Source organism: Myotis nattereri (assembly GCF_964212035.1).
Source record: "Myotis nattereri genome assembly, chromosome: 3".
Lineage (NCBI taxonomy): Eukaryota > Metazoa > Chordata > Mammalia > Chiroptera > Vespertilionidae > Myotis > Myotis nattereri.
Window position 1 is genome coordinate 38,961,159 of NC_138077.1, and position 18,523 is coordinate 38,979,681.

General features: G+C 41.2%; 1 protein-coding gene across 1 annotated transcript in view; it reads left to right on the forward strand.

Annotated features, from left to right (window-relative positions):
* Positions 1-16,721, forward strand: part of USP13 (ubiquitin specific peptidase 13) — a 108,184-nt gene extending 91,463 nt beyond the window's left edge. Inside the window, exons 19-21 of the mRNA XM_081086945.1 lie at positions 1,350-1,503; positions 12,048-12,132; positions 14,330-16,721. Of these exons, the coding sequence (XP_080943071.1) occupies positions 1,350-1,503; positions 12,048-12,132; positions 14,330-14,423 (333 nt within the window). The 3' untranslated portion in view covers positions 14,424-16,721. The remainder of the gene's footprint in view (positions 1-1,349; positions 1,504-12,047; positions 12,133-14,329) is intronic.
* Positions 16,722-18,523: the final 1,802 nt, after the last annotated feature.

The window sequence follows — 18,523 nt, forward strand, 5'->3', positions numbered from 1 at the left end:
TACACCACCGTGGCCCACGGAGATTTATTTGCATATAGTATATATAAAGCTCAAGTAAATGAATGAGGGAAATCATACAGAGAGTTTAACACTAGGGAGATAAGAAAAAAAAAAGAGAGAGATAATATAACTGGGGCAAGATGATCTAAATGAAAGAAACTCCATATCATCTTAATGCTTATTAACAGAGGGCCAGACATTTGACCTGCAGCTTACTTGTTGTCCTAGAGCGAAGAGGGATGCATGAAATTCTGTGTTCAATCAGGCAGTTCTTTAGGAAAAATCATGCTTTTTTGATACTAAGACCTTGGAGAAATGTCCCCGGAAATCCTCATAGTGAAGACTGAATGGGTCCTTGGAATTCTCTGCTTCTGTTTCCCTCTGCAGAGAGAGAAGGTTCTCCCGGTATTCATGAACCTTCTGATATTGTCAGGAGAGAAGGCACCGTGAAGCTAGGATAGATAGAAGTTTCCCTTTCACAGTGCACATCTTTGTTTAATATTGAGGGGAAAGTACTTTTTTTTCTTTTTTTAACCTTTCCTTCCTTGCCACACTATGTTCCATTTATGAGTGATTGCCTGATACTGATTCCTTCTCAGTGTCTGGACTGGTTGCCTGCTGGTCACCACGATTCTCAACTAGCATTTGTTTCACTCTGGGCACCTGCTTATGTCTTATTTTCCTTGGTTGACTCTTCCACCAGAGATTCTGACTATGTCTAAATAAACTCTTTACCCCTCCAGTGATATCACAAACAGGGGGAGATGGACATGTTTTTATGGTCATTTGTTTTGAACTGTACGGAGGTCATTTTAAAACAACTTAACTTACCTAACCAGTGTTGTCACCATTAATCAAGGTGTTAATTTTGTCTCTACTGCAGTTCAACCATTGTGCCAATGTTTGGGGAGAGGAGGCGTTAATATAGTACTCGCATTGGTACCCTTCTACCTGGCATGGTTATCTGCAGGAAACGTAGTTGGCAGAGAATGTAGTGCAGTTATTGTGGCCTTTGGAAGGGCTGCACCCAAACACATGCCATACTCCTTGGCATTCTGTACCCCGTCATTATCAGCATCAGCCTGCAGAAATAAAGACTGATATGGGCCTTGGAATGCTGATCAGCTGCTCAGAATTTTTTACAGTGAGTCTAGTTCCTGATCTCGGTTGGGCGACTTGCAGAATACCAAGCACTTTCATATGTGGAGTCAGAGCTTCTTACTCAGAAGACAATTAGGACTAATGGATTCAGGCCTTCTGCCGTAGCTGCTTGACATCCTGGTTCACATGGTCAGGGTGTAATGAGGCCTGAGGGCTGCATACATTGTAAACATGTTTTGTTTTATTAGAACAGTAACCTGGAAAGAGCCCTGGATTGGATCTTTAGCCACCCCGAGTTTGAGGAGGACAGTGACTTTGTGATCGAGATGGAGAATAACGCCAATGCAAACATTATTTCCGAGGCCAAGCCGGAAGGACCTAGAGTCAAGGATGGATCTGGAAGTAAGTTCTTTGCCTGAGGATTGTCTGAGAAATTGTGACTATACATTCGGCTCACCCCCTTCCCTGCCACCACACATATTAAAACGTTTGCCATCATTCAAAAGTGAGCACAGATCTCATCTTCTCATAAACGGTACATTTTGCCACATTGCATGGCCACGGTGATCTGATAAAGTCCTGGGCAAACTCTGAGTCATGCTGCCTTGTCGTACATGTGCTCACGTTTAGTGCCAGCTTTGACTTGTCTGCCCTGTGAGAGAAGATCTTTTCATGTACCATGGAAGTTTTGTGTCTAAAAGAGAGCATGTATTTCCATGTGGTGGTTTTGAAAGCTGAAAAGCAGTCTTACGCCCTCGACCCAGTCATTGCCCCTGAAGGGCTGTCAGGATGGCAGGAAGAGGAGCCAGAAGCCAATGTTCTACCTTTGAAGAGCAAACACTTATGTGTGTCACTGTGTGCCAGGCACTGGTCTAAGCTCTTTGCATGTATGCAGTCAGTTAGTCCTCAACACACTCATTTTATAGGGGAGGAAACAGGCACAGAAAGGTTAGGTACCTTGCCTGAGGTCACGCAGCTCTTAAGATGTAGAGCCAAGATTCAAACCCAGAATCCATGTTCTTTCTCACTGTGATACCCTGCTTCTCAGACTGTCATTGCCGACAGAATAATGTTCAGGCTCTTTATCCTGGCATTCATCTCCTCCTCCAGTCAGATGTCAGCCTACCTTCTCTCAGTGTCATTTCTTCTGCCCCTCGCTCCCCCCACAGTTCAGATGCCTAGAACTGTAGCCACAGCACCAGCCCACCCAGCTGTCATTCACCTTCTTCTCGCTACTTCCAGGCCTTTGCTCAGGCTGATCCTTCCCTGTGAAATGCCTTTTCTCCTATCACTGCACACCAAAATCCTTACTGTGATCCAAAACTTGGCTGCAGATTCCGTTTCTCTTGTTGGCTTTCCCGGGTCCTTGTCAGTCAGTCCATCCTTACCCTATGTGCTCGTAATAATTATACCAATGTTAACAACACTTCCTTTTGTGCCACCCTTAATCCTCACAATAATCCTCCAAGGTAGATTTTACAGACGAAGAAACTGAGTAAAGAAGGTTAATTGCCAAGGTCACATAGCTGAGTGATGGGTAGAACCGGAATTCCAACCGAGGCAGCAGTCTGCCTCTGGAGCCTGTGCCCAGAGCCACTGTAACATGGTGTTTGTTCCTTTGTTATTAGAGATAGCAAATTCATCTCGCAATAAAATTATTTATGTCAGTATCTGTGTCTCCCATTTGACTGGAAGCTGTGGAGGACAGAGGCCATTTTACTTTGATAAAGCTCATGGTGGCTAGCACATAGAAAGTACCAAATAAAAATAATTGGATTTAGTTAAATTCCACTAGTAGCGTTCATTCCTATCGCCATAGAGCTGTAGCTCTACTTAGTAATGGTCTTACCAGGCATAATATGTATGCATTGATCTAGCTCTAGAGAGAGAGGATGGGAGGGAAACCTTCTTTTATATAAAATGGAAATTTCATTTAAAATTTTTAATCCTGTCTAGGTAAGAAAAGGATGAAATGAAGTTCTACCAACTTCTATATTCAAAGGATCTTGTATTACTTTTTAGAAACCAGTGGTTTGCCTAAAATATTAAAATCTATAATAGACAAGTCGTCAATAATTCACAGGCAGGATTTATTACTTGTTACATGTCCATTGGTTCACTGCTTCCTTGACTTTCTGTAATGGACTTGGGTGAGCCCTTCTCACAGAAGGAATAAACCACAAGATGGAGCCATCGTAAAGCTGCCAAGATATCTGGCTGCAGAGGAAGGGCGAGTCTGATCATTAGGGTTTTCTGTCTCCTGATGGAGCCTGGAGGGACCCCAACCATTCTCTCCAAGGCAGACCCTACTGATCTGAACAGCGCCACCCTCCCCTTGGGCTTACTGCGCTCAGAGTGATCTGCAGAGATTCCTGGTACAATGGGTTTTGAGTTGCATCTTTGAATAGGATGTCACGATGTGATTTAAAGGTACTATGGGCCAAACTCTGTGGCCTTGGTCCTCATCACCCCCAAATTTAGGGCACTTGTGGGTGGGGGTGGGGAAAGAGACAGAGATGTGCTATGAGAAGTCACATACAGGATGTGCAGAATCTCAGGGCAGAAGTAGTGAAAATTTTAATTATGAAAAACTGACAAACATAAACCACCCTAACTCAGCAAGTGCATTTTGCCTCTGAACAGATGTTTCTATTTACTTATTTTTAAATTAAATTTATTGGGGTGACATTGGTTAATAGGATCATATAGGTTTCAAATGCACATTTCTATGATACATGATCTGTATATTGCATTGTGTCGTATCGTCCACCCAAAGTCACATCAGCTTCCATCACCATATATTTGGCCCTTTTTACCCTTTACTACCCTCCCACCTCCTTCCCAGATGTTTTTACAGAAGCCTTTCTAGCACTGTGCCTGGCCCCTGGGATCAGCAAATGAATGATTGAATGAAGAATTAAATGAATGGCAGCAGGTAGTGGTCACAGGGATAGTTTGGTTTTCGTTTTTGCTCTCTCCATAGGTGCTCAATGGAGAAAGCAAAAAGACTTAGCGCCCTATTTTGTGTTACATTGCATACATCACAGGAAAGGAAAAATATGTTTATTGTGCTTTGTTGCATTAGCACTTGAACACATGTCAGTCACTTCTCCTTTAAAAAAATTATCATTTATATTGCTTATTTTTTCTTATAATTAAAAGAATATGTGATAATTTTAGAAACCTGAAAAAAAATACAGATATCTGAAAAGAGGAAAAAGAAATGACTCAACAATCACACTACCCAGTCATAACCACTGTTAATGTTTTGTATATATTTTTATACCTTTCTATGCAAATACATAAAAATGAGTATAAATATATATATATTTTTAAGAGGATGCATTTTTAAAAATTTTTTTTATTTATTTCAGTGAGAGAGAGAGAGAGAGAGAACGAGAAACATCAATGATGAGAATCATTGATTGGCTGCTTCCTGCATGGTCTTACTGGGGATCGAGCCCACAACCTGGGCATCTGCCCTTGACCAGAATCGAACCCAGGACCCTTCAGTCCACAGGCTGATGCTCTATCCAGTGAGCCAAACAAGGCAGGGCTAAACATGTATATTTATAAAAAATACAAATTCTGTTCTATACATGTTATTTTATTTCCTGCTTTTCCCCTAATTGTGGGTGTCCATATACATAAGTCTAGATCATTGAATAACTATATATATAAAAGCCTAAGCGACGTTACAACCAGATGACCAGATGACCAGCCGGTAGCTATGACAAGCACTGACCACCGGGGGGCAGATGCTTAATGCAGGAGCTGTCCCCTGGTGGTCAGTGCACTCTCACAGCCAACCTCCTGCGGCTGGCCACCCTCCTGTGGTCCCACCCCCTGGCCTGCTGGCCCTGATCAGCCCCTATTGCAGTGATGGCGAACCTATGACACATGTGTCAGAGGTGACACGTGAACTCATTTTTTTGGTTGATTTTTCTTTGTTAAATGGCATTTAAATATATAAAATAAATATCAAAAATATAAGTCTTTGTTTTACTATGGTTGCAAATATCAAAAAATTTCTATATGTGACATGGCACCAAGGTTAAGTTAGGGTTTTTCAAAATGCTGACATGCTGAGTTCAAAAGGTTCGCCATCACTGCTCTATCGGGACTGGGCGAGATGGCCTCGATTGGCCCGGATCGCCGGCCAGGCCAAGGGACCCCACCCATGCACAAATTCGTGCACCGGGCCTCCAGTATATTAATAACATTTCACTATATAGATGTACCATAATTTATATCCCTAATTTTAGACCAACTAGTTATTATTTAAATAAAAGATGATTACAGAAAGTTTCAAATAACAAGGTTATTTGTACATTCAGAAGATGATGGCAGTGGTTTTTTAAAATTTCTTAAGGGATGAATTCTGTTCACAGAAGTACAACAAATGCCTTTTTCAATCCCTATCCAGGTAATAAACATTTGCTCACATTTAAATTCCTTCCTTTCCTTCTCTATTAAAATTAATGCTGTGGTGAACATTCTTGGGCCCTCAATTGATTATTTCCTTAGGGTAAGTTTCTGGAAGTGAAGTTTGTGAGTAACATCTCAGGTCTTTGAGGTTTTATTATGGGTTATTATCTTAGCTCAACAAACACCCTGGTGGCTCTCCTGTTCCCCATCGGACTGAGTACTTTTCATAATTTCTTATATCTTTATTGCCTAGTTGCTTTTCTTCTTGTGTTAATCCTGTCTTCATTTCCTTTGGCCCATTTTCCAATTTTTATTGAGGTTTTCAGCCGTTTTTTATTGATTCTTATGAGAGTTTCCTGTATTATCTGTTAGTTTGGGAATACTGGCACCTTTACAGTATTTGAGTTTTTCTGGCCAGAAACATGTTATCCTTTTCCTTTGAGTCACGTTTCCCTTCTCCGGCCCCTGCAACGCGATGTGGTTTTCTTTATAAACATCCCATCGCAATTCCATTTTCTGTGTTACTTATGAATAAAATATTTTCCCCATTATATTTTCTAAATTGTTATTGCTGAAACTTTGGAAAGTTCCTGATCTTATAATTGGCCATTCTGCAGGATTTGATTAGAATTAATTAACTTGATGGGTTAACTTGGGGAGTTGTATATTCTGTGTAGGTAGGTTGTTTACATTCCCAAGACATGGCTTTTTAATCTTTTTTTTGGGAGGGGGGGGCGGGGGGTTGGTTGGCGAATTCGTTAAGACAATTTAAAGGTAAGGGTAATTGGTATTTAGGAGCAAAATGGAGAGCCAAAACAGACAGATAGACAGTCAAACAAACCAACAACCGCACTTTTCAGGCTCTGTTGTAAGTGGCAGGAGTGCTGAGCAATTCTTGTCTAAGCAGAAAGGGAAGTATCGTATCATAAAAGCTGGGAAGTCCCAGGGAGACTTGACTCCAGGACTGAAACTCTTTTATCTGAATGTGCCTCTTGGCTCTGCGTTCTCTGGGTTGGTTCCAGCCTGGGATGGGCTGTCCCTGGTGACCTCAGGATGGCTGCCAGTGCCTCCTACAGCTGTATCTCCCCAAGCCACTCAGCAAAGGCCTTGAGACCCACACATACTTGGAGCCTGAGGGCAGAGACATTTTCCTTCCTAGCTTGTGAGTCCTTCAAGCCCTGGTTCAAGTGTGGTCCTGGGCCAGCAGAATCAGCATCACCTCTGATTTGTTAGAAATGCGAATTCTTGGGCCCCACCCAGACCTACTGGGTTAGAACCTCTGGGAGCCAGCCGCCCAGCCATTTGTTTCAGCAGGCCCGCCAAGTGGTTCTAATTCCGTTTAAACCAAAGACACACACCTTAAAAGCAAGATTAGGTTACTGTTGTCTTAGGAAGGAGTAAAGTGGCTACTGGGACATCAGGTTAACGCTGAAAATCATACGTTTGGTGTTTGAGTTGGAAAAGTGACTATACAAATTCTTCCTTGAGGGAATATATCAATTGAAAATCTCTATTGCCATCTTTTTGCATGAAGAAGTCATGCCATTACATGGAATTCTTTTATTTAAATGTTACCTAATTTACTTAAAAGGGTCAGTGCTGTTAATGCTTGGTGAAACAGTAGCTGGCCTTTACTGAACGCCTGCTCTAGGCGCTTCCTCACTCCCTGCCGCAGGGTGTTCAGATGGTGGCTCCCACTAGCTGAGTGCCTCCTAGTGCTGGAACCAGCTTGGAATTCAGGTCTGTTTGATTGTGAAGCCTGTGTACTTTCTCCTTTACCCTCTATTGAGTCATCTTATTTTATTTATTATTTATTTATTTTTAAAAAATATTTTTATTGATTTCAAAGAAGAAGGGAGAGGGAGAGAGAGATAGAAACATCAATGATGAGAGAGAATCATTGATCGGCTGCCTCCTACATGCCCCACACTGAGGATTTGAGCCTGAAACCTGGGCACGTGCCCTGACCAGAATTGAACTGTGACCTCCTGGTTCATGGGTTGACGTTCAACCACCGAGCCATGCTGGCCGGGCTTGAGTCATCTTATTTTAGATTTTCCATACTGGAATGGAGGCAGGAGTTTACTTATTATTATTATTATTATTATTATTATTATTATTTTTGTTAATCCTCACGTGAGGGTATTTTTTCCATTGTTTTTCAGGGAGAGTGGAAGAGAAAGGGAAAGATAGAGAGAAATATCAATGTGAGAGAAATACATCGATTGGTTGCCTCCAGCATGAGCCCCTACCACAGTGGTTCTCAACCTTCTGGCCCTTTAAATACAGTTCCTCATGTTGTGACCCAACCATAAAATTATTTTCGTTGCTACTTCATAACTGTAATGTTGCTACTGTTATGAATCGTAATGTAAATATCTGATATGCAGGATGGTCTTAGGCGACCCCTGTGAAAGGGTCGTTCAACCACCAAAGGGGTCACTACGCACAGGTTGAGAACCATTGCCCTACGAGGTACTTGCTCTTGATCGGAATCAAACCTGGGACCCTTTGGTCCGCAGGCCGACGCTCTATCCACTGAACCAAACTGGCTAGGGTGGCAGGAGTTTATTTTTGAAAAGGCTCTATTTGTCATCATCTTAGGGCTGGCACCTACCTTTCTGTTGTACTTTTTAAAATTTCAAAAAAGTGGAAAATGAGTCTCTCAGTCTGACCTATCTGGGCTTCTGCTATTTGCAAAATCATTTCTGTTTCTGTGTTGCACTTGATGAGCATTTAATTTTTTTTTAAAAAGAACTGACTGCCAGTGTAATTACAATGTGATTAGGCTGTGATTACTCAAACCTGCCCTGGCTCCTTCAACCTCATCACCGGTGGTTCAGACTTCTCCTGCCGCAGTTGAGCTTTTCCAGCAAGGGGAGCCGAGAGACAGCTGCCTTAACCTGTTACTGATTTACCCCAACCCCCCCTTCTCCTCTTTTTGGGAACTCAGACGTTTTCTAAATCAAGCCATTGGAGGAAGAAGTTATTTGCAGACTTAGAGTGTTTATGAGTCAAATGCTAGTCAACTGGAGACGATGTTTTCCCCTTGGTGGTATGGAGGGAGTTAGGAGTGGGTAATGCCACAAATGATCCAAGTGAGGAAGATTCGGTTGGAAAACTCAGTTTGGGTTTCTCACCAGAAGGCTGCAGAGTCCCTGGGGCCTTGGTGGTTATTTGAAGGAATCTTTTGGTGTTTCTCCATTCTGAGCCCCCTCTGCAGACCAATCGATGTGTTTCACCCTAATGAGATACTGCTGCTCTTCAAATCAATGGTCTAGAGCAGCGGTTCTCAACCTGTGGGTCGCAACCCCTTTGGTGGTCGAACGACCCTTTCACAGGGGTCGTTTAAGACCATCCTGCATATCAGATATTTACATTATGATTCATAACAGTAGCAACATTACAGTAACATGAGGAACTGTATTTAAAGGGCCAGAAGGTTGAGAACCACTAGTGGTTCCTCATGTTGTGGTGACCCCCAACCATGAAATTATTTTCGTTGCTACTTCATAACTGTAATGTTGCTACTGTTATGAATCGTAATGTAAATATCTGATATGCAGGATGGTCTTAGGCGACTCCTGTGAAAGGGTTGTTCGACCGCCAAAGGGGTCGCGACCCACAGGTTGAGAACCGCTGTAAAATAGGAATTCATTTCATTGCACTCCTGAATCTAGAGTTGCTTTTGTTCATTATGTGTTGTTGGACTATGATTTTCAAAGAGGTAAAGTCATGACTCTCAGGTACATATAAACAACACATTTCAGATTTTCTTTGACCCATTTATTAATGAGGGAAGCAGTTAGATGTTATTATGGATTCAAAAACATCTGAAAAGCTAAGATATTTAAAGATAAATTGAGCCCTGGCCAATTTGGCTCAGTGGATAGAGTGTTGGCCCATAGACTGAAGGGCTCTAGATTTGATTCTGGTCAAGGGCATGTACCTCGGTTGCAGGTTTGATCTCCAGCCCTGGTTGGGAGGCAACAAATTGATGTGTTTCACATCGATGTTTCTCTCTCTCTCTCTCTGTCTCTCCCCCTCCCTTCCATTCTCTCTAAAAAAAAAATCAATGGAAAAATATCCTCAAGTGAGGGTTAACAACAACAACAACATAAATAAATAGATTGATTGATTGCTGAATTAGATATAAAATTAGTGTCTACCAGGACCATAAACCTTGATGACATGAAAGAACACGGTGTCTACCCCTTCTACTTGCCAAGTTTCATGTATGTTTTTTCTGACGGTGCTTTCTCAAAGAATAAAATCAAAGGATAATCGATATTATGTTGGATAGGGGTGGTGGTGGTAAAATTTTGACATAAAAAATTCTTCATATTAGAAAGGTTGGGAACATTTTCTTCAGTTCAAAAAAGGACAAGTTTTGTTGGGAGCGGGAAGTAGAGAGGAAGGATGATAGTTTCAGACACTGTTTAATTTTGGCTGTTTAGAAGGACTCTATTTGCCAGATGTTGGGCACAGTGGTTTAGGCAGTTTTTTTCCACCACTTCTGGTACTTTGAAAATTTCTCTGTTGAAAGTTAGCATTTTAAAAATTATTTACCTTGTTTTACACTGCCTTTTCTATCTACATGAAGAAAGGGGTGTGTACATTTTGGGGGGAGTGTGTGACATAATGCTGTTTTTTTTGTTTTTTTTTAGAAAGGTTCCTTTGGGACCTTGGAAAAAAATCAGCAGGAACTTCCTTCTCTGGTTTACCTTGACTTTGTCTTTGGAAACAAATATTAATTGAGCTTTTCCCCCCTGTTTTTTACCTGTTGAGCTTTGCAAATGTGTTGAGAGTGATTCTCTCTTTTGCTGTTTTTTCCTAGCAGGAGGTCTTGAATAATGCATGGGGTGGGTGCTTATATTGATAAACATGGTTAATTTTAATTGTAGGACTAAGATTTATGCTCATCTTTTTTCTTTAATTATTTATTTATTTAAAATGTATTTTTTATTGATTTCAGAGAGGAAGGGAGAGGGAGAGAGAGATAGAAACATCTTTCTCAATGGTGAAGACTGACTGCTTTTCCCCTAAGGTCAGGAACATGACAAGGATGTCCACTCTTGCCACTTCCATTTAGCATTGTAACAGGAAGTTCTAGCCAAGGCAGCGAGGCTAGAAAGAGAAATGAAAAACATCCAGATTAACAAGGAAGAAGTAAAACTATCTTTATTGCAGATAACATAATTTTGTATATAGAAAATCGTAAGGAATCCACCAAAACACTATTGGAACTACTAATGTAGGAACAAGATCCATATACAAAATTCAGTTGTATCTCCCTAGATTAGCAATGAACATTCTGGAAATTAAGAAAATAATTCCATTTAATGCCATGAGACTGGATAAATTAGGACAGGGGAAAGTAAGTTCTGAGGTCATCACCACTGAAAGGTCAGGGAGATGAGGAGCCAGTGAGGCAGCTGGACAACCAAGAGAGGGTTGTATCCTGGGGGCAAATATTTGAGGAAGAAGGAGGTGATCAGCCGTGTGTGATGTGCTGAAGAGTGAGTAAGCTGAGTGGGGATTCACAACTCAGGAAGGGATGAGCATGGGAGAATGGGAGAGGGAGAGGGAAGGGCAGAGGTCTGCCTAGAACCAATACTTTGAAAAAATGCAATAATGATTGAGTACTAGAAAAATGAATATGCAAGTCCTTTTTTTCCTTATTAGATTCAGCAGACATGAATATTCTCAAATCATCATAAAAGGGTGTAAACACTCAATTTCTGTAATCGGTAGCAGTTTGCGAGTGGACTGGTACTTGTCCGTGGAATCCACTTTGTGTTGTGTAGGTCTAGGTTTGGCCAGGGGAGCAGGAGCTGAAATTCATTTAATGGAGAATACTGTATCAAATGGCAGGAGATGCTTGTCAGAGAAAAAACATCAGTTTCACCCTCTAAGAGGCTGTCTATCTCCTTGTTCAGAAAGCATGAAACCTGAATTTTGGTCCCATATAGTTTATAATCACAGGCAAGTCAGAAATCACAAGAAGCATATTCCAAAGCACTGTCCCTTTCTATGAATGGTAACAGCTGTCTGCTGTCTTCCCTACAGTCCTGACATTTGTATGGTATTTTATTCTGAATTGCTCATTTAAGCCTCGTCCAACCTTGTGAAGTGGGTGGGCTTTTCATCTTTGTGAAGAAATGGGCCTAGAGAGATGGGACAACTCCTTTGCCCTCATGCTGCTTGAATGTGAGAGAGCTCGGTCCACCCTGATAAACCCGCGAATTGGCTGCAGGAGTTTTACATCCCTTCCGGATACGAATTTAGTGTCAGCTGTACGTTGATGGCTGATGTCCCACTTTGTTATGACTTTGAAGGTTGAATCTGGTGTCACTTTGGGTGGGTTTGTGGGTGAATGGGTATAGCAAGGTAAGTAGACTTTGTCTTTCAGTTTAAACACTTGCTGGATCACACAATCATTGGCTTTAAATTCTGATCAGAAGTGCTGTTGGTTTTCTAGAAATGCTGCCTTGTGACTGTTGTTTCCTCTTTCATAGTGTACGAATTGTTTGCATTCATCAGTCACATGGGAACATCTACAATGAGTGGCCATTATGTTTGCCATATCAAAAAGGAAGGAAGGTGAGTCTTTTTAGAGGGTAAATAATACATGTGTTTTATTGAGCGGTAGGCACTGTACTAGGTGCTTCATATGTTATCACATGTGGCTTTCACAATGGTCTTGTAGGATATACTCTTAAGACCATTTAAGACACTGAGGCTCAGGGAGGCCAAATAGCTTGATCTTAGCTAGTAATTTCTTGTGTCAGAGCTGGTATCCAAAGCCGCTCTCAACCATCATGTCATCATACCAAGGTAATTTTCCACAGTAAAGATGCATCCTACAGCAGAATGTATGTCATATTGGAAACCTCCATAGGATTGCCAGATTAAGCAAAATAATAATAATAATAATAATAATAATAATAATAATAGTAAAGGAAAACCAGTTGCCCTATTAAATTTGAATTTCAGGTACAGGTAAGTGAATTACTTTTTGAGTAAGTGAATTACTCAAATATTGCGCGAGACATACTTATACTGAAATATAATTGGTTGCCTACCTGAGATTCAGATTTGACGGGGTATCCTGTGTTTTATTTGGCAACGCTGAGCGGTCAGTGTCTTGCTTTATTGCAGCCTTGCAGTAGGACTCATGGCATCTTAAGTAGAATTGTTAGGTGTGTGGTGAACTGGGAATGAGACAGATTGGGATGTGAGGCTGCATCTGTCTTCAGAACCCTTTCACTGGGCCAGGTACCTGCAGGCCCCTCTGGTTTCCTCCCGGGAGCTCCCCACTGAGTGGCCTGGGGGTTGGCACTCCTTCCCAAGGCAGTGCTTGGGCCCTGTGGACACTGAAGAAACAGTGACCTTGGCCTCTCCGAGAGGATGTTGACCTCTCACCCCATGCCTCGCACTGCAGCAGTGACCAGTTCTCACCCAGCATCGACTGTGTTCCTTTTTGCTGTATCTTTTGTTTCCACTTGATTCATAAAATAGTTGAGCACAGAGGCTTGATTTATAGTGAATTCCTTTTATTACCCGGCCTGATAGCTCTTTTAAAAATGCTTAAGAGAAATGGTTTAATTATAATTTAAAAAGCAATAAAATTCATCATAAGGAGTTAGTACAATATAAACACATACAAACATATGTCATCTGGAAGCCTAGGGATAATCATTGTTTATATTTGGATATATTTCTCTTTGTTTTATTGTTTTCATTGGGAGAGGGTGTGTAAGTCTATACACACACATACTACATATAACTATGCATATGTATTTATAACATTACTAGAAGTTTAATGTACATAACCTATAATTTTATAACCTGCTTTTTCTCACTTTGTATTATATTGCGATTGTTTTCTCAATTTAGCAAATATTCTTTGAAAACATTTTAATAGTTGTATATTAGTTCACTGCCTGGCTAATTTACTTCTGATTTTTAGTTAGTTTTATACCTGAGGCTGAAACAAACACTATTATACATAATTTTTTGACTCAATTGTTTTTTAAAAATATATATTTTATTGATTTTTTACAGGGAGGAAGGGAGAGGGATAGAGAGTTAGAAACATCAATCAGCTGCCTCCTGCACACTCCCTACTGGGGATGTGCCTGCAACCAAGGTACATGCCCTTGACCAGAATCAAACCTGGGACCCTTGAGTCCACAGGCTGATGCTCTATCCACTGAGCCAAATCGGCTAGGGCTATTTTGTTGTTGTTTTTTAAAGAAACAGTTTATTTTTAATTTTATTTTTAAATATATTTTTATTTATTTCAGAGAGGAAGGGAGAGGGAGAGAGATTGAAACATCGATGATGAGAGTTATTGATTGGCTGCCTCCTGCATGCCCCCTACTAGGGATCGAGCCTGCAACCAAGACATGTGCCCTTGACCAGAATTGAACCTGGGATTCTTCAGTCCTCAGGCCAACATTCTATCCACTGAGCCAGACGGGTTAGGGCTCAATTGTTTTTCATTTGACTCAATTTTTGAGGTTATTTATGGATTTCTGCAAAAAAAAAAAAATTATGAGATCAAAGGATTCAAAATGTGTGGAGGCTCTTTTAATAACTACTTTTTGATTGAGCTCGAGACTTAAAAAGGAATGGTAATTTCCCACCAGCATTCTGTTCCCTTTTATGTAACAAACTTGAGTTTGGTTATCTTAAAACATCTTGATTCTTTTATGCATGACGCAGTAACTTTTCTTCGGCAAAGTTTCCCGGAACTGACTTAAATTCATCAAATGCTTCTGTGTTTTGTTTTCAGATGGGTGATCTACAACGACCACAGAGTGTGTGCCTCGGAAAGGCCCCCTAAAGACCTGGGCTACATGTACTTTTACCGCAGGATACCAAGCTAAACCTCAGCTGTACAAATCGGCGAGAAGCCATACGCCTTTTTAATTTGCCAAAAAAAAAAAAAAAAAGTTGGGACAGCCAGACATGAAGGAATACATGGGGGTATTTATAGTTTATTTAAAGAACATCATTTGATGCCTTCTGAAATAGAACTGGGAAGACATTTCTATTAGCAGTGATACACTACTGTAGATAGTCTTTCTTTTTATAAATGTTCGAGGAGAGAATGATTAAAAAGAGAAAAGCGTTCCTGTTGCTGGTAGGGAATCTGCCACTGGCACGTGCCACCAGGAATGTGCCCCAATCCTCAGTTTTGCTTTGGGGGTCAGTGGTCTGGCCCCACCCACAATGAATGAAAAGCCCACTTTTGTTTCATAGTGAAAATCAGTAACTGGGCTGGGCTTTATTTGTGACATACTTTTTTCATTCAGCACAATAATTTCCGACCGATCCGTGTATAGTAAATTACAGTATCTGCAATGAAATGTTTTTAATTTAATCCCATCACAATTCAGAACACAACTGTGCGAATGTGTGTGAGACTGAGATTGAGAATGTCAACGAGGAAATCTGTGGCAGGTTGGTTTGGAAAGGTTAAAACAGTTGGCGTTAAGCATAGCTGGGAAAAGCAAGGACATCTTTTAAAGAAACCATAACTCAGGAACAGTTGAAAAAAATTAGTTCCCTGCTTACATTTTCAGGCATAAACTGGATGGAGTTGTCCCTTTAAGCGCTGTCAAGAATTCACTTGGGTGTGCGACATTTGGTGGTGTAACGCCAGATGCCCGATGCCCAGAGCAGCACAATATTATTCTTTGCCAAAGGTAGATGGATTCTGTGTGTCAGCAGCCCTTCCCTCTAAGGTTTAGTGTGTATTTTTAGCTGATCGCTTCTTACCATCACACATGACAAGTCCTTGGAATCGTGCTAAGTGCCCCGAATTAGTCTGTGGTTTTTCTCCTCCCTGAGCTCTTTGCTTGCCTCCATTTCTACATTTTCTGGGGCCAGAGTCTCACCTCTGCCCTTTCTTGGCTAATCACCTCCTGACTTACCTTCACTGCTTATCTTCTGCTACCAACAATGCGATCTTGGGCACATCCAGGGGTTCAGATGCAAAGAAACCTGGCATGACGTTATGAAAGACCATCGTTTCCATGTGGTACTTCAGCACGTTAATAGCAGCGTAGGATTAGAATTTCAGATGGGATGAAAAAGTGGAAGGCTAGGGCCCTAGAGTTCTTCTACTGCTCTGCACCAACTTCCAGTCTCTGGAGTTTCTATTTCAGATTATTCGATCAAATGAAAAAGGATTTGTTGTTGTCCGCTTGACATGCCTTTGATTGGTAGAAAGGATCTTTTTAGAAACTGTAGGAAGATAAAATAGAACCAGTTGGGTGAAATACAGCACAGAAGTGGATTATGACCCGGGGAGCTATGAGTTATCAGGATTTGGTTATGATGGGGTCTGTCGCACAGAGATCTGTGAGCACAGAGCCCAAGGGCGGGCCTGGAGCCCTGGGGGCTGCCTCTAGCTGGGCACGTCCCTCATCCTCCCTTGTGCCTCACTCTCTTTGTCTGTACAATGGTATGATGACATCTGCTCTCTTTTTTCAACTTTGCTTCGAAGACATGGTGAGATTGGATACCTTGAATCTTTAAAGAGCAGCAGGTGGTGTGCCATGGGGGGTGGTCCTAGTGGAGTATGTTCCCTCCTTTCTCATTTGATGTTTTCTTCAGTTTGGGAACAAATGAGATTGGCATAAGGAGGGAGCTCATGGTGCAGTCATTCTCTACGAAACTCTGCCCACTGGGGTCATATTTAATGCTGACAGGGACTCTGTTACATGAGTCCTTGACTCTCGTACAAATTCCCATGCTCAGCAACCTTACAGAGTCTGGTCTCCTTAGGGCTGAGTGAGTATCCTGGAATAATGCAGCCAGACACATCAAAAATGACCAGTTTTCATGCTATTACAAAGCAAAGGCCTTTTTTAGGGGTGGGGGCATGATTGAGGATTTGGATTGAAATGTGGACAAAGATAGCATGTGTATTTTGCACAAAATAAAAATTTTATAATAAAACCTTGCAAAATGGATGGTATAAAATAAGTATAGAAAACTATAAGCTATACAATATTTAATTTAATTAAGTAGAAAAATTAATTTAGCCCTTTTTGATGCCTAAACATACTGTAAAAAAAAAAAGTAATATGGCTGCCTTTTTTTTTCTGCCTCAAAAAACAAAGGGCTATTTCTACAAGGCAAAGTTTTGTATATGTGCTATTCTTCATTTCAGATGGAAAATTGGGGAAAAACTGGAGCAAATAATGACTTTCTTTCTGCTTAAAAAATGTATTTATATGTATTCCTTAATATATATAAGGCAGGTTTCCCTGGAATAAAAGTCTGGAACATACTGCTTAATTTTACACATGTATGTAGATGAAATTATTTGTAACTGAAAACTGGAATCAATAATGGGTTTTGTCAATTGATTATCAGCCTGTTAGGAGTCCTCCGTGTGAGGCGTGGTGGTATAATTGTGAATTTCTTCCTGTGTGTGGGTGGCACATGTGAGAGAGCCCTTTTTCCTGTAAATATCTTTTGATATCCTTTTGTGTAAAATCCCAATGAATGTGTCTTTGAAAATATAATGTATCAAAGTTTTTATTTTGTCAGTTGATCTAAATGCCCATATAACTAATTAGAAATCTGGTTTGGCTCAAATTGGGGTGTTTTTTTTTTTGTGTTTTTTTTTTTAAGGAAAAAATAGTATATGGAAAAGACTATTGAAAGAATCACATTTGAATGCTGTTTTACATCAGCATTGCTTCAATATTTTGACTTAGCTGTTTCCTCCCACCTACAAGAGAATGTGCCTGACCTTCCCCTGGGCTCGCTTTGGGCTGCGGGAGGTCTAGTGTGAGTAGTGGGAGCCTGGGACTCCCAAAACCATTTATTCCCCCGAGACCTGAAGTGGATGGAGCCGCACCTGCAGCTTGTGGTGAGGGCTCCTGGGTTTGCATCCTGACTCCGCCTCTCACTGTGATGGGGCCAAGTCAACTACCTTCCTGGGCCTTTCTCTCTAAAATGAGTGGGTTAGACCAGATAAGCTCAGAAGTCCTTCCCTGTCCTAACAGTCGGTTCTATTTTTATTTTCCTCTTGGTACTACTGAGATCAGACTGTAAAATATGATGATCACATAGGTTAGATGCTATGTTTGTGATTTGTTACAGCAAACCCACTCCAGCTTAGAACCGATCTCATTTTTAGTGTTTCTACCCTGGCTTCTGTTCCACTTTCTTTGGTAAGTTTCCCATTTTCCCACCATTCGTGAAACTCTTCACTTTCCAGTCCATGAGGTACCATCCCTTTCAAAAAGGAAAAAAATCATTTAGAATACTTCCTGCTCTGAAAAACCTCAGAACTACCTTCAGCTAAATCTGTCACATTTATACAATATTTCCTTTTTAAAAAAATATTTTTATTGACTTCAGAGAGGAAGGGAGAGAGAGAAAGAGAGAGAGAGAGAAACGTCAAAGATGAGAGAGAATCACTGATCAGCTGACTCCTGCACGCCCCACACTGGGGATCCAGCCCAGGCATGTGTCCTGACCAGGAATCGAACCCTGACCTCCTGGTTCATAGGTTGATGCTCAATCAGTGAGCCATGCCGGCCGGGCTATCCAGTATTTCTTATTCTAATTCAATTCTAGCTGTGATCCCCAAATAAGTGCTAAGAAAGTTGTCTACCACAGAAAGACGCACTTTTCATCTCGTAAGACCACCGTTGCTAAGTCATATTATCTGTGGGGAGATGGCAGGTGACAGGGGCAGGACCAGAGGATAGGATTAGGTAAAGTGTGATTCTGTCCTTTACCTTAGGGCAGAAATCCTAGGTTACAAAACAAGGGCCTGTCTGAGATTGTCTAAACTGGTGATATGATTACCACACCGTGGCTGAGAGATTCCCTACTCAGTAAGTCATCCCGAGAGTTTGTATTAATATTCTCTAGACCTGCGCTGTTCAGTCCAGTAGTCTGTAGTCATATGTGGCTAATGAATGGCCTCTTGAAAGTTGGCTTGTCCAAACTGAGCCTG